The sequence below is a fragment of the Scyliorhinus torazame genome, chromosome 8 (genome assembly GCF_047496885.1).
Source record: "Scyliorhinus torazame isolate Kashiwa2021f chromosome 8, sScyTor2.1, whole genome shotgun sequence".
Classification (NCBI taxonomy): Eukaryota; Metazoa; Chordata; class Chondrichthyes; order Carcharhiniformes; family Scyliorhinidae; genus Scyliorhinus; species Scyliorhinus torazame.
Genome location: NC_092714.1, coordinates 23,758,630 through 23,785,594, shown reverse-complemented (window position 1 = coordinate 23,785,594; position 26,965 = coordinate 23,758,630). Strand labels below are relative to the sequence as shown.

General features: G+C 48.0%; 1 protein-coding gene across 1 annotated transcript in view; it reads left to right on the top strand.

Moving 5' to 3' along the window:
- The window catches only part of LOC140427677 (ATP-binding cassette sub-family G member 1), a 71,831-nt gene that overhangs the window by 16,464 nt on the left and 28,402 nt on the right, over positions 1–26,965 (top strand). The window contains exons 3-7 of the mRNA XM_072513159.1: positions 15,449–15,566; positions 17,416–17,548; positions 22,869–22,919; positions 24,115–24,260; positions 25,511–25,634. Of these exons, the coding sequence (XP_072369260.1) occupies positions 15,449–15,566; positions 17,416–17,548; positions 22,869–22,919; positions 24,115–24,260; positions 25,511–25,634 (572 nt within the window). The remainder of the gene's footprint in view (positions 1–15,448; positions 15,567–17,415; positions 17,549–22,868; positions 22,920–24,114; positions 24,261–25,510; positions 25,635–26,965) is intronic.

Sequence of the window (26,965 nt, the reverse complement as noted above, 5' to 3'; positions counted from 1 at the left end):
CAGGTGCTTGTAGTCGCCTTAGTCATGATGGGCCGGAGGGCGTCTCCCTGTGCTCTAAAGCTCTGTGACTCTATCGCTCAGCAGGTGAGGCCTGGGTTGTTTTATTTAGCTCCTGGGCCTCGAGAGGCAGGGGCCCAGTGGGGAGGACGCAATGGCATCCCCGAATAGGTCACAAATAAAATTGCAGCCGGAGTCTTGTAGGGCGGGGGTGGGGAGTGGGGGAAGAAAATTACATAATTTAACCCTGATTTGCATATTTAAAGAAAAACCCCATTCATTCATTCTAAACCAATGATGTTGTTAATGCCAGTGGGGGGTGGGGTGGGGGGGAGGGAGGGTGCATGTTTGTTGGCTGCATGTAAAGTATCAGAGTTGATTTTTTGGGATCAGCTGGCAAGGATGATTTTCCCTTTAATTGAAAAGGCAAAATACCGTGGATGCTGAAATGTGAAGTACGAACGGAAAGCACTGGAAATACTGAAATAAAAGCAAAATACTGCAGCCGCTGGAAATCCCAAATAAAAACAGGAAATGCTGTAGAAGTGTGCTATGGACTCGAAACTTGGGGCACAATCTACCCAGATGGAAACAGAGTCCCACAACGCGAGCGTTTAGCTGGGTGTTACCTGCCGCTCGGAGCACTGAGAAACTCCACTCTATCGAGCGGAACTCTGATCACATTCGGGTAGATTCAGGGCCTCAGCGGGGAACTCCCCGACGAGGCTGCACTTGGTCCCATTTTCTGTGCTGAGGAGCTCCACTCGCCAGAATTGCAAAAATGTCATCCCAATCTCATGACCGTCCAACGCGACCCCCGAACCCTCCCCAACTCACATATAACAGGGTCCTGAGGTCCCCCTCACCCCCCTGCACCTCCACAGGGCACCCCCCAATCCAATTCTCCACACAGGAAAATTGTCAGCTTGGCACCTTGGCAGTGCTCCTGCCAGTGCCACCTGAGCACCTTGGCAGGGTGCCAGACTGGCAGTGGCAGAGTACCCGAGTGGTGCAAGCAGCGTCCCTGCCCAGAGGGCAAGCACATGGAGGCCTTTCCCATGGGAGACCCCCTCCAGTGCCGTTCCGTCTGGTCCCCTTTTGTGGAGACTAGCACTGAACGGTGTTCACCCAAGATCTCCAAGGCGAAGGGGTTCGATCCCATCTCCTTGGGTAGATCGTGGAATTTCCCGTCTCACTCTGATGTGCAGATTTGCCAAAATGTGATCCACCCACTTTGGGCCAGATTCACATTGCGATGTCTCGCGAGATCGCATTTGATCTCGCCGGGCTTGGCGAGTCAGGTAGATTCCAGAAGTGGGATCACCTGTCATCTACCAGCTGCTAGATCGTGCCTGTTAACTCTTCATCTCTCCACAGATGTTGCCAGACCTGCTGAGTTTATCCGGCATTTTCTGTTTTGACTACAGAAAATACGCAGCTGGTCTGGCATCATGTGTGAAGAGAGAGGGAGATAACACTTTGGGCAAGTGACCTTTCATCGCACCCTTTAACGGATTAGCTGTCAGGGAAAGTCACCCTTTGCGATGGTGAGGGAATATGATGATGTGTGGTGAGATGGCCCTTGTGTGAAATGTCTGGCACCTTGCTCACAAGCTCCTGCTTGAATGTCGGGCTGACCCTTTCCCTCCTGATTTAAATAGAAATAAGGCCCATGACAATCCTGCACCTGCCAAAGGAGCACCCTACCCAATCCCCTGTAACTCCATAATCCCACCTTACCTATGAATGCTTTGGGGCAATATGGCATGGCCAATCCACCTAACCTGCACATCTTTGGGTTGCGAGAGGAATCCGGAGCACCCGGAGGAAACGCACACAGACACGGGGAGAACAAAGAACAAAAACAAAGAAAAGTACAGCACAGGAACAGGCCCTTCGGCCCTCCAAGCCTGTGCCGATCATGATGCCCTAACTAAAAAAAAATTATGTCCTTACTCGGTCCGTATCCCTCCCTTTCCTCCCTATTCATGTATCCATCCAGATGCCTCTTAAATGGTGCTAATGTGCCTGCTTCCACCACATCCTCTGGCAGCGCGTTCCAGGCACCCATCGCTCTCTGCATGAAAAATGTACCCCACACATCTCCCTTCAACTTTCCCCCTCTCACCAGGAATCTGAGCCCCCTTATAATTGACACTTCCACCCTTGGAAAAAGCCTCTGGCTAACCACCCTGTCTATGCCTCTCATAATTCTGAAGACCTCTATCAGGTCTCCCCTCAGCCTCCAACTTTCCAGTGAAAACAATGCTTGTTTATTCAACCTCTCCTCATAGCCAACACCCTCGAGACCAGGCAACATCCTGGTGAACCTTCTTTGCACTCTCTCCAAAGTCTCCACAAACTGCACGTAATACTCCAAATGCAGCCTAACCAAGGTTTTATTAAGCTGCAGCATGATTTCCCAACTCCTGTACTCAATGCCCCGGCTGATGAAGGCAAGCACGCCAAGTGCCTTGTTAATCATCTTGGCCACCTGTGATGCCACCTTTAGGGAACTGTAGACCTGCACACCCAGATCCCTCTGTTAATGTTCCTAAGGGTTCTGCCATTTACAGTAGAACTCATACCTAGATTTGATCCTCTAAAATGCATCACCTCGCATTTGTCTACATTTGCCACTACTGTACCCAAGTCTCCAATCTAATCTATATCCTGTTGTATTCTCTGACAATCCTAGGCACCATCAGCAACTCCGCCAATCTTTGTGTCATCCGCAAACTTACTAATCAGACCACCCACATTTTCCTCCAGACCACTTATATGCACTACAAACGTGCAAACACCACACAGACGGTGGCCTGAGGCCGGAATTGAACCCGGGTCCCTGGTGCTGTGAGGCAGCAGTGCTAACTTCTGTGCCACCGTGCCACCCCAACCAGCTGTCCAGCCAACTGAGCTAAACCAGCCCCCAAATTAACATCATTATTGTTAATCAGGTTAACCAGGTCCCGGTTGAGGCCGCACTCATGTGTGCGGAACTAGGCTTTAAGTTTCTGCTCGGCGATTCTGCGTTGTCGCGCGTCCTGAAGGCCGCCTTGGAGAACGCTTACCCGGAGATCAGAGGCTGAATGCCCTTGACTGCTGAAGTGTTCCCCAACTGGAAGGGAACATTCCTGCCTGGTGATTGTCACACGATGTCCGTTCATTCATTGTCGCAGCGTCTGCATGGTCTCGCCAATGTACAATGCTTCGGGACATCCTTTCCTGTCCCGGAGCAGTGCTCCGAAAGCTAGTGTTTGAAACAAACCTGTTGGACTTTAACCTGATGTTGTAAGACTTCTTACTGTAAAAATTGGTAAGAGTCAATGTGGACATGCTGAATTTCCTTAGCTTCCTGAGGCAGTATTGGCGACGCTGTGCTTTCTTGGTCGTAGTGTTGACTTGGGTGGACCAGAATGGACTGTTTTTTTAAATTATAAACAATTGAAAACAAATCCGCCCCTCCCAGGACAGATTGTTGGTGATGTGCACACCTAGGAATTTTAAGCTGTCAACCATCTCCACCTCGGCACCATTGATGCAGACAAGGATGTGTACCACACTTCTCTTCCTGAAGTCGATGACCAATTCCTTAGTTTTGCTGACATTGAGGGAGAGATTGTTGTCGTCACATCAAGCCACTATCTCCCTCCTGTCCTCTGGCTCAGCATTGTTTGAGATCCGACCCACTGCCACCATGTCATCAGCAAACTTGTAGATGAAGTTTGGAGTCATAACAGTGTTTGTAGGGCAGCATGGTGGTACAGTGGTTAGCACTGCTGCCTCACGGCGCCGAGGTCCCAGGTTCGATCCCGGTTCTGGGTCACTGTCCGTGTGGAGTTTGCACATTCTCCCCGTGTTTGCGTGGGTTTTACTCCTACATCCCAAAGATGTGCAGGGTAGGTGGATTGGCCACGCTGAATTGCCCCTTAATTGGAAAAAATTAATTGGACACTCTAAATTTTTTTTAAAAGTGTTTGTGGAAGACGCTGCTCCAGACTGCTTTGAATCTGACATGACCTGAGATTTCCTGTATGGATACAGTGACAAAGTCCGCGTGTGTGTGTGTATGTGTGTGTGTCACTTATTCAGTTGTGAAAACTCTGCTTCACATAACACAGATGGTATTTTTGCAATGGCAAATTGGCTCCGTACAGGATGGCATCAGTTGAATAAAACACAGGTGTATTTAGAATGATCCAGGAATTGATGGCACCTGATGTAAAAGGAGTTCCTTTATTCTCTCATGGGGTGCGGGCAGTACTGGAAGGTCCAGCATTTGTTGCCCGTCCCCATTTCCCTTGGCGTGCTTGACCATTTCAGAGGATAGCTAAGAGTCAACTACATTGCTGTGGGTCTGGAGTCACGTGTAGTTCAGACCAGGTAAAGACGGACGGTTCCTTCTCTATAAAAAGCATGAGTGAACCAGATAGGTTTTTACAACAATTGATCTTTGTTTCATGGCTAACCATCACTGAGACTAGCTTTTAATGCCAAATTTTGTCTTTCATTGAATTTAAGTTCCACCAGCTGCCTCATCTTTGGGAGCTGAGTTTGGAACCCTAACTGATGGAATAAAAGTCTCTTCCCCCTGTTGGTCTGCAAGGGTTTGAGATGTAATGGATTGAATTTTAACTAACTCCCTTGCACAGCAAGAATGGTGCAAAGCAATGGTGACCCTACCTGCTGAAGATATGTGGCACCTTTTAATCAAACATCCCAAGTGTTTCACAGGGAGTGTTCTTGAACAATATTCACCAACAATCCACATGAGGACATATAAATGCCCTTTAAAATGGCCACTCAGTCAAAGGGCAATTAGGGATGGGCAATAAATGCAGGCCCAGCAAGTGACGCCCACATACCGGGAATGAATGAAAACAAAAGGAACCCCCGCCGCCCCTCCCTCCTCAGTGGTGGCCTAACTGTTGATTCTGTTTTTTTAATTGAAGACGTCTAAAAGATGGTGACAGCGTGACTCCACTTTGAAGTACCCTTTCTGTCTCTGCACCTCCATCATAGCCTGCCGCTCGTCCGGAAGGTCTCTGATTGGTCCTCCATCTTTGAGAGCCCACTCACCTCCTTACATCGGATGGAGAATCTGCCTCGGGGCCACTTGAAGGGGGCTCCACATTGAAATAACATTGAGTGATTGATTTCTCCAGGGGTGCTGGGAGGGCGGTGGTGGGCCTGGGGCTGAGCATGGGTTCGGGGCGTGGAAATGGTCACATCCTTGTTTCCGGGCTTCAGAGGGAACGTTCGACTCTAAAATGGGAAGTACTTCATTCCTTGCATTAACAACCTGCATATTGTTGATCTTAAATGTTCACTTGAAAAATAATATATAATTACCAGCAGATCCCGTGGCAATGGTCCCACTAAATCCATGCATTGTAGAGACAGGAAAGAGGTGCAGCAATGGGGCTATCCTGCAGGATGTGTGCAAAAGCATAAAGAAATAACTAAAGCAAGAAATAGAACAAGGGTGGGTTCCTCCAGAAGTACCCAATGATATCACTTGAAATTCAATGAGCATTTTCTTCATCCCTTTTCTGTTCTTTTCCACCAATTACTCCCTGAAGGTGTTGATTCCTTGTTGGTGCACCATGCCATGGGTGCCGGCCCTGCCCCAATTAGCTAGGAGCCTTGACTTTGATTGGTCGGCTGTTTGCAGAGCAGAGCCTAATTGAGCCGCAGGTAAAATCAACACCCTTTACCCTTCTAGTCTGAGGGGAAGAACTCTGGACTACTTTCCCTTCCATACCTGAGGCACAGTATGAAGTCTTATAACACCAGGTTAAAGTCCAACAGGTTTGTTTCGATGTCACTAGCTTTCGGAGCGCTGCTCCTTCCTCAGGTGAATGAAGAGGTCTGTTCCAGAAACACATATATAGACAAATTCAAAGATGCCAAACAATGCTAGGAATGCGACCATTAGCAGGTGATTAAATCTTTACAGATCCAGAGATGGGGTAACCCCAGGTTAAAGAGGTGTGAATTGTATCAAGCCAGGACAGTTGGTAGGATTTCGTAGGCCAGATGGTGGGGGATGAATGTAATGCGACATGAATCCCAGGTCCCGGTTGAGGCCACACTCATGTGTGCGGAACTTGGCTATAAGTTTAGAAACTTATAGCCAAGTTCCACACACATGAGTGCGGCCTCAACCCGGACCTGGGATTCATGTCGCATTACATTCATCCCCCACCATCTGGCCTGCGAAATCCTACCAACTGTCCTGGCTTGAGACAATTCACACCTCTTTAACCTGGGGTTACCCCATCTCTGGATCTGCAAAGATTTAATCACCTGCTAATGCTCGCATTCCTAGCATTGTTTGGCATCTTTGAATTTGTCTATATATGTGTTTCTGGAACAGACCTCTTCATTCACCTGAGGAAGGAGCAGCGCTCCGAAAGCTAGTGACATCGAAACAAACCTGTTGGACTTGAACCTGGTGTTGTAAGACTTCGTACTGTGCTCACCCCAGTCCAACGCCGGCATCTCCACATCATGGATACCTGAGGCAAGCTGAAGGTATTGTCTTTTGCACCCTCACCTCTAACCCTCAACTGTGATCGACCAGCCCATACAAGGTGAAGATCAATTTGGGGACTTTCTTGAATGATACGGTGCGAAAGCCCACTGAGTAAATTGTGTGAGTCGCTGAGCCATTCCTTTACACTATGCAGTGTGAACAGGTTAACGCACAATCTGTGCTGGAAACAACCAGGTCAGTGAACTGTAGTAAACCTGTAGCGGCCTGATTGCAGCCTAGAGATTAAAGGATGTTATGGCTTAATTGGATCATTTTTGTATAATCTATAAACTAGCATACCAGTTATAAATAGTTGGGCATCTCTGGCTGCTCAAGCAAGTCATGACAATTTTTCTTATCATTCACACATAAACTGCCAAAATTGTGTCTGTAGCTCCTTCATGTTCCCCAGACTCTTCTAGCGGGATTCTCCTTTCGCGGGACTAAGTCCCCACGCTGGTTGGAAAACCGGCGCGAACCACTCCGGCGTCAGCAGCCCCCGAAAGTGCGGAATTCTACCCACTTCCGGGGGCTAAGTGGACGCCGGAGGGATTGGTGCCGCGCCAGCTGGCGGCAAAGGGACTGCATGAGTTAGCGCATGCGGCGAAGGGCCGGAGTGATTTCACGCATGTGCGGAACCGCCGGCGTGGTTCCGCGCATGCGCAGACCGGCCGGCGTATTCTGGCGCATGCGCAGGGGGTTGTCTTCTCCGTGCCGGCCATGGCGGAGCCCTACAGGGGCCGGCGTGGAAGGAAGGACTGCCCCCGTGGCACAGGCCCGCCCGCAAATCGGTGGGCCCCGATCGCGGGCCAGGCCACCGTAGGGGCCCCCCCAGGGGTCGAATCCCCCGTGCCCCCCCGAGGACTGCCCCAGCCGACTTACCTGCCAGGTCCTGCCAAGTGGGACCATGTCCAATCCACGCCGGCGGGTCTGGCCAGAATCGGCCGTCCACTCGGCCCACCGGGGCCCAGAGAATTGCCGGGGGGGCTGCTGCCAATGGCCCCCAACCGTCGTGACGTGAACCCCACCCCCGCCCAAAAACCGGCGCCGGAAAATACTGCAGCCGGCATCAGGGCGGCGGGGCGGGATTCACGCTGCCCCCCGGGGATTCTCCGACCCAGCGGGTGGTTGGAGAATCCTGAAATTGTCTTCTATTCACGCTCCTTGGGGAATTTCATTTTTTTCCTTCCCATCTCTCGATGAAAACTGTGCTGTGAAGGATTTCAAAGGTGCTGTGGTACTCTGAGAGTGAAGAGATATTGATGAGCACTGATCCGCTGTGTCATCGAGACTTGGGTCCCAGTGGAGGGCTTTCATTTGTGTGGCATCCTCTGTGACCTCGGCACATCCCAAAATATTGACAGGAAACAAAGGACTTTTGAAGCAGTTACTCTTGTAATGTAGTGAATGTGGCAGGCAAGTTGCACACAGCAAGATCCCACAGTCATGTAACCAGATCATTTGTGTTAGTTGAGCGATAAATATTTACCAGGATAATGGGGACATCTCTCCTGCTCCTCTTCAAGATAGTTTCATGAGATCTGTTACGTCCACCTGATAGGAAAAAACATGGCATTGATTTAATATCTCTTTTGAAAGACTACCTCCAAGGCTGCAGCGCTCCCTCAGAACCACACTGATGTGTCAGCCTGGATTATGTGCTCAAGTGCCTAGACATGGGATTTGGACCGACAGTCTTTTTGAATTCAAGGCAAGAATGCTGCCCATTCAGCCATAGCCGACACCTACAAACACAGGCTTGTTCCCACATCCTGCACATCAAACATCTGTGACTGGATCTCCGCTCCCCCAGCCGTGTATTTCGCTCTTAACAATGTGGGCACCTGAGCTCACAGACTTTCAGGCTATCTTTTTAACCTGAAGCTAAACTTCATTTTTAACCCTTTCTGAGCACACAAATACAGAAACACAAATTAAGTTTAGACTATGCCTTATTCCTAATACCCATACACAAATTTAAATTATTTAAACTATCTCTACCTCCTCAAAATGGAGATTGGAATCTGATAATGTTGGCAGCACAATTACAGCCGATTCTAGTGGACAAACATATTCGAACAACAATTCCCTGCTGGCTACTGGCAGGAAGTATTAACCTGGTGTCATCCATGGCTCAGTGGTTGGCACTCTTCCTTCTGATTTAGACTGTGACTTCAAGCCCTACCCCTGATATTGGATAATCCAGTGTACATAGAACATAGAACAATACAGCACAGTACAGGCCCTTCAGCCCACGATGTTGCACCGAAACAAAAGCCATCTAACCTACACTATGCCATTATCATCCATATGTTTATCCAACAAACTTTTAAATGCCCTCAATGTTGGCGAGTTCACTACTGTAGCAGGTAGGGCATTCCACGGCCTCACTACTCTTTGCGTAAAGAACCTACCTCTGACCTCTGTCCTGTATCTATTACCCCTCAGTTTAAAGTTATGTCCCCTCGTGCCAGCCATTTCCATCCGCGGGAGAAGGCTCTCACTGTCCACCCTATCCAACCCCCTGATCATTTTGTATGCCTCTATTAAGTCTCCTCTTAACCTTCTTCTCTCCAACGAAAACAACCTCAAGTCCATCAGCCTTTCCTCATAAGATTTTCCCTCCATACCAGGCAACATCCTGGTAAATCTCCTCTGCACCCGCTCCAAAGCCTCCACGTCCTTCCTATAATGCGGTGACCAGAACTGTACGCAATACTCCAAATGCGGCCGTACCAGAGTTCTGTACAGCTGCAACATGACCTCCCGACTCCGGAACTCAATCCCTCTACCAATAAAGGCCAACACTCCATAGGCCTTCTTCACAACCCTATCAACCTGGGTGGCAACTTTCAGGGATCTATGTACATGGACACCTAGATCCCTCTGCTCATCCACACTTTCAAGAACTTTACCATTAGCCAAATATTCCGCATTCCTGTTATTCCTTCCAAAGTGAATCACCTCACACTTCTCTACATTAAACTCCATTTGCCACCTCTCAGCCCAGCTCTGCAGCTTATCTATATCCCTCTGTAACCTGCTACATCCTTCCACACTATCGACAACACCACCGATTTTAGTATCGTCTGCAAATTTACTCACCCACCCTTCTGCGCCTTCCTCTAGGTCATTGATAAAAATGACAAACAGCAACGGCCCCAGAACAGATCCTTGTGGTACTCCACTTGTGACTGTACTCCATTCTGAACATTTCCCATCAACCACCACCCTCTGTCTTCTTTCAGCTAGCCAATTTCTGATCCACATCTCTAAATCACCCTCAATCCCCAGCCTCCGTATTTTCTGCAATAGCCTACCGTGGGGAACCTTATCAAACGCTTTGCTGAAATCCATATACACCACATCAACTGCTCTACCCTCATCTACCTGTTCAGTCACCTTCTCAAAGAACTCAATAAGGTTTGTGAGGCATGACCAACCCTTCACAAAGCCATGCTGACTATCCCTGATCACATTATTCCTATCTAGATGATTATAAATCTTGTCTCTTATAATCCCCTCCAAGACTTTACCCACTACAGACGTGAGGCTCACCGGTCTATAGTTGCCGGGGTTGTCTCTGCTCCCCTTTTTGAACAAAGGGACCACATTTGCTGTCCTCCAGTCCTCTGGCACTATTCCTGTAGCCAATGATGACATAAAAATCAAAGCCAAAGGTCCAGCAATCTCTTCCCTGGCCTCCCAGAGAAGCCTAGGATAAATCCCATCAGGTCCCGGGGACTTATCTATTTTAAGCCTGTCCAGAATTGCCAACACCTCTTCCCTACGTACCTCAATGCCATCTATTCTATTAGCCTGGGGCTCAGCGTTCTCCTCCACAACATTATCTTTTTCCTGAGTGAATACTGACAAAAAATATTCATTTAGTATCTCGCCTATCTCTTCAGACTCCACACACAATTTCCCATCCCTGTCCTTGACTGGTCCTACTCTTTCCCTAGTCATTCACTTATTCCTGACATACCTGTAGAAAGCTTTTGGGTTTTCCTTGATCCTTCCTGCCAAATACTTCTCATGTCCCCTCCTTGCTCGTCTTAGCTCTCTCTTTAGATCCTTCCTCGCTACCTTGTAACTATCCATCGCCCCAACTGAAACTTCACACCTCATCTTCACATAGGCCTCCTTCTTCCTCTTAACAAGAGATTCCACTTCCTTGGTAAACCACGGTTCCCTCGCTCGACGCCTTCCTCCCTGTCTGACCGGTACATACTTATCAAGAACACGCAGTAGCTGATCCTTGAACAAGCCCCACTTATCCAGTGTGCCCAACACTTGCAGCCTACTTCTCCACCTTATCCCCCCCAAGTCACGTCTAATGGAATCATAGTTGCCCTTCCCCCAGCTATAACTCTTGCCCTGCGGTGTATACTTATCCCTTTCCATCATTAACGTAAACGTCACCGAATTGTGGTCACTGTCCCCAAAGTGCTCTCCTACCTCCAAATCCAACACCTGGCCTGGTTCATTACCCAAAACCAAATCCAACGTGGCCTCGCCTCTTGTTGGCCTGTCAACATATTGTTTCAGGAAACCCTCCTGCACACACTGTACAAAAAACGACCCATCTATTGTACTCGAACTATATCTTTTCCAGTCAATATTTGGAAAGTTAAAGTCTCCCATAATAACTACCCTGTTACTTTCGCTCTTATCCAGAATCATCTTCGCCATCCTTTCCTCTATATCCCTAGAACTATTAGGAGGCCTATAAAAAACTCCCAACAGGGTGACCTCTCCTTTCCTATTTCTAACTTCAGCGCATACTTCCTCTGAAGAAAAGTCCCCATCTAGTATCCTCTCCGCCACCGTAATACTGCTCTTGACTAGCAGCGCCACACCTCCCCCTCTTTTGCCTCCTTCTCTGAGCTTACTAAAACACCTAAACCCCGGAACCTGCAACATCCATTCCTGTCCCTGCTCTATCCATGTCTCCGAAATGGCCACAACATCGAAGTCCCAGGTACCAACCCATGCTGCCAGTTCCCCTACCTTGTTTCGTATACTCCTGGCATTGAAGTAGACACACTTCAAACCACCTACCTGAACACTGGCCCGCTCCTGCGACGTCGAATCTGTGCTCCTGACCTCTATACTCTCATTCTCCCTTCCCCTAAAACTACAATCCAGGTTCCCATGCCCCTGCTGCATTAGTTTAAACCCCCCCCCAAAGAGCACTAACAAATCTCCCCCCCAGGATATTTGTGCCCCTCAGGTTCAGATGTAGACCATCCTGTCTGTAGAGGTCCCACCTTCCCCAGAAAGAGCCCCAGTTATCCAGAAATCTGAATCCCTCCCGCCTGCACCATCCCTGTAGCCACGTGTTTAAATGCTCTCTCTCCCTATTCCTCATCTCACTATCACGTGGCATGGGCAACAACCCAGAGATAACAACTCTGTTTGTTCTAGTTCTGAGCTTCCATCCTAGCTCCCTGAAAGCCTGCCTGACATCCTTGTCCCCTTTCCTACCTATGTCGTTAGTGCCAATGTGGACCACGACTTGGGGCTGCTCCCCCTCCCCCCTAAGGACCGGAAAACACGATCCGAGACATCACGTACCCTTGCACCTGGGAGGCAACATACCAAACGTGAGTCTCTCACGCTCCCACAAAATCTCCTATCTGTGCCCCTGACTATAGAGTCCCCAATTACTAATGCTCTGCTCCTCTCCCCCTTCCCTTCTGAGCAACAGGGACAGACTCCGTGCCAGAGGCCCGTACCCCATGGCTTACCCCTGGTAAGTCCCCCCCCCCACAAGTATCCAAAGCGGTATACTTGTTTCTCCGGGGAACGACCGCAGGGGATCCCTGCACTGACTGCTTTTTCCCAGTCCCTCTTACAGTTACCCACCTATCTCCAATCTTTGGTGTAACTAATTCCCTGAAGCTGCTATCTATGACCCCTTCTGCCTCCCGAATGATCCGAAGTTCTTCCAACTCCAGCTCCAGTTCCCTAACTCGGTCTTGGAGGAGCTGGAGATGGCAGCACTTCTTGCAGGTAAAATCAGCAGGGACACTAACTGCATCCCTCACCTCAAACATCCAGCAGGAGGAACATTGCACTCCCTTCCCTGCCATTCCTCTAACTTTCTGCCAAGATCTGGCTCACAACTAAATCCTCTCCACCAGAATTTATTGGTGAGGGTCTTCCCAGACGTCCGCGGGTCGACTTCCTGTTCCCGCCTAAAACACTAATTAAAAAAAAAAAAAAAAAAATTCTCAGCTCCTGCTGAAATTGACTAACCAGCCAGCTCCACTCCCGCCGAAATCGACTGGCCTGCCCCTGCAAAGACAAGTGGACAGGACAAGGACAGACTTACCTCCCAGCAGCCACTTCCGCACTGCTCCCGCTGAAACTGACTCACCAGCTGTTCTCCCGCCGAAATCGTAGTATTGAGGGAGTGCTGCACCATCAGTGTTGTTTACTTTCACAAGACACGACACTGAGGTCAAGTATGCTCTCTCAAGTGGAAGTCATAAATTGCATAGCGCTGTACTGAAGGCGAGAAGTCTCCAGCCAGTGCCCTGACCAATATTTATTCCTCAACTGACATCACTAGAGCAGTTCACCTGGTCACAATATCATGTCTCTTTGTGGGATCTTGCTATGCACGAATTGGCTGCTCGATTTCCTATATTAGGAAGGGTTTAGTTGGCTGTGAAGCACATTGGGATGTTCTGAGGTTGTGGAAAGCGCACTATAAATGCAGGTCCTTCTTCTTTGCCCTTTGGTTGTGTCATGAAATGGTGGCCGGCTTATAAAGGAATAAGTTTGAGTTCTGCGAGTTCTAACAGTTTTGATGAAAGGCCTGAAGCATTGGCCTGGATTTTCATCCTCAAGGCGGGTAGCGGAAGTCGGGAAAACTTTGGGGTCGGCCTGCCTGCCTTGGGGACGAAATGTCCGCAAAAGCAGGATCTTAAGTGCTGGCGGCGGCAAGGTGTGGACTGCACCCGGGCCTGTCGGCCTGGGAACGAGGTCGGAGGCAGTCACTGAGGCTTCCGGGTGTGGAGGCGGGCTGCTTAAAATGTCCGCCTCGGTGCTGTGAGACTTTGCCACAGTTAAAATAGAAACAGAAAACGCATCTATCCCTCACCCCTTCCAGTCCCTTACCCCTTGCACACTTCCAATGCCCCATCCGTGGTCCCTCATGCCCCCCCATGCCAAGCCATGGCGTTTCCATGCCTATTATCCACTGTATAGAAGCAATTAACCCGACAATGACAGGAGGATGTGTCAAAATCTTTTCGAAAATTTTCCACTTTCTTAAAAGCATTCCTTTTTAATTCAGGCTCATTGACGTGTCAACCATCCAGACCCTTAAAAGTTTCAAAAGTTGAAACTACATGCATTTGAAACCTCTTAACCTTGTGCAAATAAAAATTTTGAAATTGCCAGTAGAGATCAAGGAAGCAGACCCTGAGAGCCCAGACATCCATAAGAATACTAAAACACCAGGGCCCGAGAGAAAACATTGCCAGATTGACAGCTCTGGCTCTCTGATCATTTTGGAATCAGAATCCACCCACCATTTGTCCAGGGTTCCTGACTCACTGAAAATCCAGGTCATTCACCCTGGTTCCTCCCTACACATGTTGTCAGGCTTGCTGAGTGTTTGCCAGCATTTTATAATGTGAGATTTCCATCATCCAAAGTTTGGAATAATTTTATGTTTTTTAAAATAAATTTGGAGTCCCCAATTCATTTTCTCCAATTAAGGGGCAATTTAGCGTGGCCAATCCACCTAACCTGCACATCTTTGGGTTATGGGGGCGAAACCCACGCAAACGCGAGGAGAATGTGCAAACTCCACACAGACAGTGACCCAGAGTCGGGATCGAACCTGGGACCTCGGTGCCGTGAGGCAACAGGGCTAACCCACTGCGCCACCGTGCTTCCCCAATTTTATGGTTTTGTTACATGAGCCATATTCTTGTTCCCTATTGGTGTATGGAAAGGGGGAAGCTTTACTCTTTGAAAGCTTCAGAAGATTTTCCAGAGATTTTCCACCATAAATACCCTGACGTTTTATCTACTTTTTGTTTCCTGTGCCAGGAGATGATGCTGGAGGGAGTGGCTCTTGGAAGAGCCCAGTCAGGCAGTGTCAGGCATCACGAGTGCAGGGCAGGTTCAATAGACCACCTGGTCTGCTCATTCCTGCAGTTTTTGTACATTTGTCCTTGGAACTTGACCTCTGTTTTACCTGATTTGGAAATGTTTGAGACAGATACTGCGAGCAGATTTCCTCCCTCAGTCCAAAGATGTGCAGTTTAGGTGGATTGTCCATGTTAAATTGCCCCTTAGTATCCAAAGATGAGAAGGTTAGGTGGGGTTACGGGGACAGGGCTGGGGAGTGGGTCTAGATAGGGCTCTCTTTCAGAGGGTCTGTGCCGACTTGATGGGCTGAATGGCCTCCTTCTGCACTATAGGAATTCTATAGTTTTAAATGAGGGCGAACGTGCAGGCGGGCAGTTGCAAAACTTAGAGCCACCTGCCAACTTGCCAGTTTGTTGGCTCAATGCCGTGTCACCCGGATCATTTTCTCTGAGGCAGGATTGGATTCGCAGTGCTCCCCACCTGCAAAGGGGCAGTCAGTCACTTCAGGATATTCAGAGGCCTAATTGATGGCCATTGGCAATTTCACAGGCCCCTGAGACTTCGGGCTGTCGACCAGCTGTCTGAAGGCAGTTGTAGACCGGGGAGGGGTGGGGAAGGATTGCCATTTGACTCTGACATTGGCGTTCCATCCCAAAGGGCAAAACCCTGTGTCAATCACAGAAAAGTAACCATTCGCCAGAACTGACCTTGTCACATTGATGATGACGAAATTAATCAATGTTTTTCAAGTGTCTAAGTATATTAACATTTGTGTTCCATATATTTTTCCCGCAATAGGTTACAAGACTTTACTGAAGGGCATCTCAGGCAAGTTTAGCAGTGGAGAGCTCATAGCTATCTTGGGTCCCTCAGGAGCTGGCAAGTCAACGCTCATGAATATTCTGGCAGGTTACAGGTAAGAAGAAAATAGGTCAGCTGATGAGAAACCCAGCAACTATCTCAACATTACCATAATTCCCTTAAAGTATTCAGCGCACTTAAAATCGACATCCTGATGATTATTCAGTCACCCGTTGGAGAGTGGGTACTTTTTGGGAAGGCAGTGACGCCCTAGGAATAACAAGGCAACCCTCAGGGGCTCATACATCAGGAATCACCATTTGGTTCAGGATCCCTGAGGACTCTCAGCACCTGTGTAGGCGGCACAGTGGAAGGTGAGCAGAGCTTTCAAAACAGGGAGAAAATTAACAAAGGCCGAGGGTGCTGGTAATATCACTGCATTAATCCACAGGCCATGGCTTATATTAAAGCACATTAAAAATACTACCAGTATAAAGCGTATGTGGACACAAAGTGAAAACTCACATGCAAGAATTTTGTTTACAGTGAATAACTACGGTTCAATTCGCCTTCCAACTGGGTCAAAGCAAAATATCTCATTATTTATGAAAACATTTTAGGAGGTGTGACTTACAAACTACATTTGACACTAGATGGAGGTGTCCTACTGGTTGGTAGATGTGTTGCGTTGAGTTACTGGACGGTGCGTTGAACTCTCCCACTCTCCTTTCACCCCTGTGGTGAAGGTCTCTTGACTCGGGTCTTAACATGAAATGGGGCTGGGTGACACTTGCCCTGCTCCTCATGGACATGGACCACAGGGTGCTGGTTACCAGTTTCAGAGAGGGTGCAACATGGCTGGTGTGGGAAGTGGAGTTGTTACGTTGGTGTGAACAGTAGATTTGCCAATTCTAGTTGGATATGTTCCAGAACGTTCCAACATGTGAACTTCCTTATTCAACCGTCCTATCCCAGCCATTGGCATGTCGTGTTTCATCACACAACACATCAATCCCCACATGTGCCGTGAACAATTGAAAGTGAACATACACTTTGTTCCCCTGATTAGATGGTAATTGTCTGTCAGTCTGGGAACATAGAACATACAGTGCAGAAGGAGACCATTTGGCCCATCGAGTCTGCACCGACCCACATTAAACCCTCACTTCCACCCTAACCCCGTAACCCAATAACCCCTCCTAACCTTTTTTTTTGGACACTAAGGGCAATTTAGCATGGCCAATCCACCTAACCTTTGGACTGTGGGAGGAAACCGGAGCACCCGGAGGAAACCCACGCAGACACGGGGAGAACGTGCAGACTCCGCACAGACAGTGACGCAAGCCGGGAATCGAACCTGGGACCCTGGCGCTGTGAAGCCACAGTGCTATCCACTTATGCTACCGTGCTGCCCACGATAAACAAACAACATTCTGCCACCTCCTGTATTTTCCGAGCTGATGAACAAAAGTGTTCAAATTTTTTTAATGCTCCTTTCTCCTGGTTTTGGTCACATCAGTATCCAGGAGGTTAGCCTTAAATTGAAAGTGATTAATTTAGAGGGCTACGGAGAGAGGGCTCGAGAATGGGACTAGGTGGGTAGCTCTTTTGGGAGCCGGTGCAGACACAATGGGCCGAGTGGCCTCCTTCTGCTCTGTAAATAACAATAACAAATTGTTGAAGACACCAGGACAATCCTGGAGAGTCAACAGCCCTAGAATTTGGCAGGAGGAGTTATTTTCAGTGACGACATTAAGGTTTCAGGTGCCTTAACGCAGGGAGCTTTATTCTGCATTGAGCCACTGCTCCCCCTGGGATGAAAATATAAAAGAACTTTGTTCCTGGAACCGAAGAGCCTCACATTGATGAGATTACAGAGACTGCGCGCAAAGATATTTATTGCAAATGAATTGTTCAGTGGCTACTCTTTTCACTGATCTACCTTGTTTTTGTGGTTAATTCAGAGACACTGGAATGAAAGGAGAGCTCCTGATCAATGGACACCCTCGGGATCTTCGATCCTTTCGGAAGGTATCATGTTACATCATGCAGGATGACATGTTGCTCCCTCACCTCACCGTTCAAGAGGCAATGATGGTATGTCTCTCACTTGGTCCAGTACAACACAAGTAACAACAATATATGTAAATTGATGTAAACTACCCCGAGTCACTTTGCGGGTGCATTGTCAGGCCAAATTTGACACCGGGTCATATGAAATATTAGGACAGATGATCAAAGCTTGGTTTCAAGGAAGATCTTAATGAAGATGCGCTGTCACAATGGATCAAAGGGCCTTTTCTGTGCTGTGGACCTCTATGGCTCTAAGGAGTGAGAGAGTTAGAGAGATTCAGTGAGGGAATTCCAGAGCTTTGGGCCTTGGCAACTGTTGGAAGGGTTGCCAGTGGTGGAGCAGTGAAAATTGGGGAGGTGCTTCAGGCCAGAATTGGAGAAACGCCAAAGTCACCAGAGGCTCAGAAGGCTGGAGGAAATTAGAGTTAGTCAACAGTGATCCCATGGATGGATTTGGAAACAGGTTACATCGAGGAGTAGAGGAAAGTCGGAATGAAGGAGTTCGACACACTATTTAACCTCCACAAGTTCTTGGTATCTCCGTAGTCCCTGTGCCTAGACTTTACTCCTTTGCTCCATATTGAGTAAGAGTTGCAATTATTGGATGTTTTCACAGAGCCTGTTAGATGTACTTTTGCTTTAATTGAGATGCCCAAATGAAGAAATTAAGCCAAAGGTGCACATTCTATCTGAAGGCTGGAAGCTGCACTTTGGAACACCAGACCAGGAGTAGACCATTCGGCCCTTCAGTTCTGTGTTCGATGGACCCTGGGCTGTGACGTGTTTCTCAGCGGTGCAGCATTCACTGTTGGTGGGATCCTACACGGGCAGCACGGTAGCATTGTGGTTAGCACAATTGCTTCACAGCTCCAGGGTCCCAGGTTCGATTCCGGCTTGGGTCACTGTCTGTGCGGAGTCTGCACATCCTCCCCGTGTGTGCGTGGGTTTCCTCCGGGTGCTCCGGTTTCCTCCCACAGTCCAAAGATGTGCAGGTTAGGTGGATTGGCCGTGCTAAATTGCCCTTAGTGTCCAAAATTGCCCTTAGTGTTGGGTGGAGTTACTGGGTTATGGGGATAGGGTGGAGGTGTTGACCTTGGGTAGGGTGCTCTTTCCAAGAGCCGGTGCAGACTCGATGGGCCGAAAGGCCTCCTTCTGCACAGTAAATTCTATGATAATCATTGTCAATGGGATCTTCCATTGAGGCCAAGCCTCGTTGGCGGACGTTGGCGGGAAACCCACGAGCAGGGATGCGCTGCCGGTGGGAAAAATGAATCGCAACGGCAGGAGAATTCCGGCTCCTTTTTCCAAATCCCTCCCTGTTGTCATGCCTTTCTACCTGGAACCTCTGATAACCTTACAACCCTCATACAGATGACACCAAGTTGGGTGGGAGGATGAGCTGTGAGGAGGATGCAGAGATCCATCAGTGTGATTTGGACAATTTGAGTGAGTGGACAAATGAATGGCAGATGCAGTATAATTTGTAGAAATGTGAGGTTATCCACTTTGGGAGCAAAAACGAGAAGGCAGGCTATTTTCTGAATTGCCATGAAATAGGAGAGAGGAATGTGCAACGAGACCTGGGTGTCCTCGTACACCGGTCATTGAAGGTAAGCATACAGTTGCAGCAGGAGGTAAAGAAGGCAAATGGTATGTAGGCCTTCATAGCGAGAGGATTCGAGTACAGGAGCAGGGATGTCGTGCTGTGATTATACCTGGAATAGTGTGTGCAGTTTAGCTCCCTTTATCTGAGGAAAGATGTTCTTGCTCTAGAGGGAGTGCAGCAAAGGTTTACCAGACTGATTCCTGGGACGTATGAGGAGAGATTGAATCGGTAAGGATTGTATTCACTGGAGCTCAGAAAAGGGGGCATCTCATAGAAACCTATAAATTTCTAACAGGATTAGACAGCGTAGATGCAGGAAGGATGTTCCCGATTGCGGGGCTGTCCAATACCAGGGGTCACAGTCTGAGACCATTTAGGACAGAGATGAGGAGAAGTTTCTTCATCCAGAGAGTGGTCGGCCTGTGGAATTTGTTCCCACAGGACGTAGTTGAGGCCAAAGCAATGAATATCTTCAAGAAGCAGTTATATATAGCACTTAGGGCGAAGGGGATCAAAGGATATTGGGGAGGCGGTAGCTTAGTGGTATTGTCACTGGACTAGTAAACTAGAGACCCAGACTAATGCTCTGTGGGTGCAGGTTCAAATCCCGCCACTGTAGATGGCAAAATTTGAATTCAATAAAAAAAATCTGGTATTAAAAGTCTAATGATGACCATGAAACCATTGTCACTTGTCGTAAAAACCCAATCCGGCTCACTAATGTCCTTTACTGAAGGAAATGTGCCATTCTTACCTGGTCTGGCCTACATGTGACTCCAGATCCACGGCAATGTGGTTAACTTCTCTCTCAAGGGCATTTAGGGATGGGTAATTAATGCTGGGACATCCTGCGAATTTAAAAAAAACATATTAGGCTATTGAGTTGGACGATCAGCCATGATCATAATGAATGGTGGGTGAGCAGGCTCGAAGGGCCGAATGGCCTCCTCCAGCTCCTACTTTCTATATATCTCGATTCCTTTGATTTTGGCCATTTGTGCATGCTAAATTCTATTTAGGCAGCCATGCCCAAAGCTCTAGATTTCCCCCACTAATTGATTTCACCTCGCTATCTGTCTCTCTCCTCCTTAAAATGTGTCTCTTTAACCAAACATTTTTGTTACCTGTTCTAAGGGCTGAATTTTATTGACCACCCGCAGGCTGAAACACAGGCGGGTGGACCTGTAAATTAGGGCACAACGTCATTGACGGCATATCTGTCATCAGTCCATCCACCCCACTCCAGTTTTCTGGGCATTGTGGAAGGCATCAGGTGCGTTGTTCACTCAAGACCCAATTGACACCCTCAAGTGGACAATTAGTGACCACTTAAGGGCCTCATCCCACCACCCCTCCAATATAATGGCCGGTGGTATAGGCCTGCAGCCAACGTGCAGCCTGGCATATTGAACACTGTGGCTGATCATTAAAAGTTGCGGGAGAGGGGGATGTCCCCTTTCCAGGCATCCTGGGCTGGATTCTCCGAGTTTCCGCGCCAAAATCAGGATGGGCGTGGGGGCAGAGAACGTGCGTTGGAGCCGAAATCTGGCACGATGCCGCTCCCGCGATTCTCCAGTCCTCGCATGTGGTCTACGAGGAGCACTCCAGGGCTCTGCTAACCCCCTGCAAATTGGAGAATCACTCTGGACTTTCTTAAGGAAAGTCCAGAGTGAAACGCCTGCGTTTTGACGCTGGCGTGGGGGACATAGCCCCATTATTGGAGAATCCCACCCACAGTGTCACTTGGATGACCCCCCCTCCCACAGTTTTACCTCTCACATCCAAACCCACTCCACCTGCCGCGTCCAACAGGCATCCCAACACCCTCTTGCTGGGGAATTTCAACCAGGCTCCAGTGAAATCGCAGATTTACTTGAACGTCCAGATCCATCACGGAATGCCACCTCGATGACCTCCCCGCAGTACCATCAGTGGCCACTGCTGCTGCTTGGTGCTGCCTGTGCACAACACAGCTGGCCTCGGATTGGCTGGTAGCTCTATGAGGCGGAACGGAAGTCCCAGCTCCTCCAAAATAAAGGACCATTGCCTGAAAAGTTAAAGCGGGGGTGAGCTGGCAATGTGGAAATGGACTCCTGAAGTTTATGCCGGAGTGCAGGGAGCCCACTCTCAACGTAAAATCCACCCAATTTAAAAAAAGATTCATTCATGGCATCTTATGGATATCGCATACATCATGTGCCTTGGATTCACAGTTTGTCTGATAATGCACCCACAAAGCAGCCTGGGATGTTTCATTATGTTGAAGGCACTGTATAAGGTCAGTTATATCATTGCAAGCCGGAATCTCAACTCCATTTATATTCCTTTTGTTGTATAACCCTTAATACCCTTACAGAAACAATATAGGAACAAACACAGGAACACAGGAGCAGGAGTAGGCCATTCAGCCTCTTTAACCTGCTCCACAATTCAACTCGATCTTGACTGCTCCTCTTCCTCAACACCATTTTCCCGCACAGTCCCAATATATTTAATATCAAGAAATCTATTGATCTCTGCCTTCAACATATTTAATGTCTGAAATTTCACAGCCCTTATAGAGAATTCCAAAGATTTGCCACCTTCTGAGTGAAGAAATTCCTTGTTATCTCAGTCCTAAATGCCCTGCCTCTTATTTGGGGACTCTACCTTCTGGCTGTAGACTCTCCCAGCCAAGGTAAATGTTCTTTACCTTGGGGCTGGTTTAGCACAGGGCTAAAAAGCAGACCAAGGCAGGCCAGCAGCACGGTTCAATTCCCGTACCAGCCTCCCTGAACAGGCGCCGGAATGTGGCGACTAGGGGCTTTTCACAGTAACTTCATTTGAAGCCTACCTGTGACAATAAGCGATTTTCATGTCATTTTTCATTTCATTTCTTCCTCCATCTAACTTATCGCGTCGTGTCAGAATCTTGTACGCTTCAATGAGATCACATTATTCTGACCTGTAGCGAATATAGGCCCAGTTTCCTCAACCTCTTCCTATATGACAATCCTGCCATCCCAGAGACCAGTTTGGTGAACCTTCGTGGCACTCCCTCTATGGTGAATATATCCTTCCTGAGGTAGAAAACCAAAATTAAACACAACTCCAGGTGCAGTCTCACCGCCAATGTACACAGTGTATCCATTAAGTCATGACAACTTAAATTGTCCCCCAGAATCCCTAACATTTAGGGGAGCAAATTCGTCCTTATTTCAATTCCAAAGTGTCCATATTTAAGAATATGCTTCCACGTTCTGGATTCTCCCACCAGAGGATTTCATTTCTTGGGGACTAAAATTAGGCCACATAGAGCCCATTTTACAGGCGTTGTCTGGCCTCCTAAGGCCCTAAAATGTGACAGCAAGAGTGCACACCCTGAGGACCACAAGTACGCCAAATGGAAAATTGGGTAAGGGCAAACAAGCAGTGCCCTTTACCCCTTCTGGGGTCGGTATTAGCAAATTAAGAGGTCCAATCTTATGTTATTGTTAAACCCCATTTCTTTCTTTTTTTTTTGCTTTATGATTCTAAGACTGCAGTTATACTGTCACTTTTGCAACGATTTGGCGTGGGTCGATGTAGTTGAGCAGGCAAATGGGTAGCCGTGCGAGGGCACTTCTGAAAGCTGCCTTATCCTGAGTTGGGTTTGCGTCCTCTACAGTATAGCGCCAGGCTGCCGGCATGGTACTTACTGACAGTTGCTGACATCAGTTGTCCAAACCTTGTTGTAATTTTGCACTTGTTGTCTCTCAGGTCTCGGCTAACCTCAAGCTCCAGGAGAAAGACGAAGGCCGGAAAGAAATGGTGAGCCCTGTTTGAGATTTTGAGGCAGGTTCTCAGATTCTTTACCATTTTCTTTTGCTATTTCGATGACTTTGCAGAGGCGGGTGGGTGGGGGGGGGGTGCGGGGTGGAGGGGGCTTCGTAAACCTACCAACAGGGCAGAGGATCCTCTGTTATGATGAAAGAATAGATGAAAAGGGGAAAAGGGTGGAGGATGAGGACGGGACTTTCGGCCCATCGTAGCCCACCGCCAGTTATTTGGCTGCACACTGGTCATTTTCCTTTCAGGAAATGCCGAACAGACTAGAGACAAGAAGGCTGAGGGGTGACCTTAAAAGATTGTGAAAGGGTCTGGTAGGGCGGACATAGGAAAGATGTTTCGGGCAACGCGGTAGCACAGTGGTTAGCACAGTTGTTTCACAGGTCCAAGGTCCCAGGTTCGATTCCCGGCTGAGTCACAGTCTGTGCGGAGTCTGCATGTTCTCCCCGTGTCTGCGTGGGTTTCCTCCGGGTGCTCCGGTTTCCTCCCACTGTCCAAAGATGTGCAGGTTAGGTGGATTGACCATGCTAAATTGCTCTTCGTGTCCAAAAAGGTTAGGTGGGGTTACTGGGTTACGGGGATAGGGTGGAGACATGGGCTTATGTAGGGTGTTCTTTCTAAGGACTGGTGCAGACTCGATAGGTCGAATGGCCTCAGTGCGCTGTAAATTCTATGATTCTATGTTTCTGCTTCGGAAAAGTCCAAAACTAGAGACGATCGATATAAGGAACATTGGAAAATTCAGGGGAAATTTCTTCCTGAGGAGAATGGATAGAATGTGGTTATGACATGGCATATTTGAGACGAAAAACATAGATGCATTAATGTGCAAGCTGAATGAGCACATGAGGGAGAAAGAAATACAAGATTATGCTGATGGGGTTAGATTAAGATGGGTGGGAAGAGACTTGTGTGGTGCATAAACACCAGTATAGATCTGTTGGGCCAAATGGCCTGCTCATCTGCTGTAGTTTGATGTAATTTTATATAATGGCTGCACTATCTCACTCGCCCGCTTACAGAAGGTTTATCAGGAAGGTCTCCGTGCACCGTCTCGTCCAGCTGATCCATCCTCACCCTTAAGGCTCTGCTTTCAAAATTTACACTCATGAGGTTTGCGTAAAGCATGATGGACTGATGATCTGACCTCTTGTGATATCACGTCTGCTCTTGACAGGTGAAGGAGATCCTAACGGCCCTCGGCCTGCTGGAATGCGCCAACACTCGGACTGGCAGTCTCTCCGGAGGTCAGCGCAAGCGACTCGCCATTGCCCTCGAGCTGGTCAACAATCCTCCTGTCATGTTTTTTGACGAGCCTACCAGGTACCTTTGCTTTTCCTCCTCAATTTTAAGGCAGGCACCTGGAGAACTTGCACCGTTTAAAAAGTGTGTGTTGTGGTGGCGGCGTGAACTGGCATTTCTGGACCGGCATTAATTTGCAGCCATTGAATTAACGGCCAAACTGAAAATCCAGCCTTTGGTGCGTACGCAATCGAGAAGTTGGGAGACGTTGCTGTGGGAAAATGCTTTCAGCTGAATAGCGCAGAGGTGAACATTCTTCCCAGTGCCCGACTTCACCAAAACAATTCAGTTTAACTGATCATTCATTTCATTGTTGTCTGTGAGATTTTATAGCATGTAAAATGTCTGCTGTGAAAGGCAATTCAAGGTTTCACTTGCCTGTAAAGTGCTTTAGGGCCTCCTGAGAGATGCGATACGGTGCTAAATTATTTATTTTGCCAAGTTAAATGCTGAATGTGGTGGAATGAGTAAAGAATGAAAAGCTCCGAGCTATTGATGCAAAGATGAGACACCTTATAGGCATATTCAAAGCCAACATGTTCAACATATTCCTGACCTAACAGGCATCCCAGAATGGTGGAATGTAAGTTTGTATCTGAGATAATAATAATTTTTTAAAAAAAATTTCAGAGTACCCAATTATTTTTTTTTCCATTTAAGGGGCAATTTAGCGTGGCCAATCCACTTACCCTGCACATCTTTGGGTTGTGGGGATGAAACCCATGCAGACACGGGGAGACGTGCAAACTCCACACAGACAGTGACCCGGGGCCGGGATCGAACCCGGGCCCTCAGTGCCATAGGCAGCAGTACTAACCACCCTGCCACCGTGCTGCCCCACATAATAAGAATAATAAAAATAATAATCTTTATTAGTGTCACAAGTAGGCTTACATTAACACCGCAATGAGGTGACTGTGAAAAGCCTCTAATCGCCACACTCCACCGCCTGGTCAGGTATACTGAGGGAGAATTCAGAATGTCCAAATCACCTAACAAGCACGTCTTTCGGGACTTATGGGAGGAAACCGGAGCATCCGGAGGAAACCCACGCAGGCACGGGGAGAACGTGCAGATTCCGCACAGACAGTGATCCAAGCGGGAATCGAACCCAGGTCTCTGGCGCTGTGAAACAACATTGCTAACCACTGTGCTACCGTGCTGTGATTTGCCACTGTGGAATACTACACGGTGCCCTTCCAAAGGGAGAATCTAATATATGAGCTTTTCACTTTCCTAACCTCATCAATCATCCATTGTTTTGCTTGCAGTGGCCTGGACAGTTCATCTTGTTTCCAGGTAGTTTCTCAGATGAAATCCTTGGCTCAGGGTGGGAGAACTGTCATCTGCACCATACACCAGCCCAGTGCCAAACTGTTTGAGCTGTTTGACAAGGTAAGAAATGTAGTTTCCCTCCTTTATTTGTTAGAGGAATTCCAGTCACCTCATCGCAGAATTTTATGTGACTGATTGTTTGCCATTTACTGACTTTGAGTGTACATGTCACTGCTTCAATATTCAAGAAGTGATTTTAATTCTCTCAACTCCATCCTCGAAGGTACTGATTCGGGCTCTTGTACGTGTTGAACAGAATCTCAATTTTATTCGGTGTGCACTTTGACCTTGAATGGCAACAGGCTGTTAACTGTGTAGGTCATTTTTTGCTTACAGTTCCCGCATGTACACTCAGGAGTATAAACATAGGGAAGTCTTATAAAACTATGCAAGGTATAAGTTGGAGCACACCTGGAATACTGTGTACAGTTTTGGGCTCACACCTGGAATACTGTGAACAGTTTTGGTCCCTTCAAAGAAAAATATACTGGCATTGGAGGCAGTCCAGAGAAGGTTCACTGAGTTGATCCCGGGTAAGGAAGGATTTTCTTATGAGGGGAGGTTGGGCCTGTACTTATTGGAGTTTAGAAGAATGAGGGGCGACATGATTGAGACAGAAAGGATCCTCAGGGGCTTGACAGTGTAGATGCTGAGAGGATGTTTCCTCTTGTGGGAGAGTCTAGGACCCCGGAGTAAGGGGTCCTCCATTTAAGACAGAAATGAGAAGGAATTTCATCTCTCAGAGAGTAGTGAACCTTTAGGATTCTTTAGTGCAGAGAGCTCTCGAGGCTGGATCGTTAAATATGCTCAAGGCTGACATAGACAGATTTTTAATCAGTAAGGGAATCAAAGGTTATGGGGATAAGGTGGGAAAATGGAGTTGAGGATTATCACATCAGATCAGTCATGGTCTCATTTAATAGTGCAGCAGAATCGATAGACCGAATGGCCTACGTCTGCTTCTACGTCTTGTGGTCAGGAGTCACTGGAGGAATGGGAATCCTGGCTGAACACTAATAAATCTGCTTCAACTATCCCTACATGAACTTGGTTGCTGCATTCAAATATTACTCTTCATATCCCTTCAATGGTTTATTTTGTTATTACTTTTTAAAAATAAATTTAGAGTACTCAATTCATTTTTTCCAATTAAGGGGCAATTTAGCGTGGCCAATCCGCCTACCCTGCACATCTTTGGGCTGTGGGGGCGAAACCCACGCAACCACAGGGAGAATGTGCAAACTCCACACGGGCAGTGACCCAGAGCCGGGATCGAACCTGGGACCTCAGCGCCGTGAGGCAGCAGTGCTATCCACTGCACCACCGTGCTGCCCTTATTTTTCTATTACCTCAAACCTGTGTCCCCTTACCAACCCCATTGCTGGTGGAAA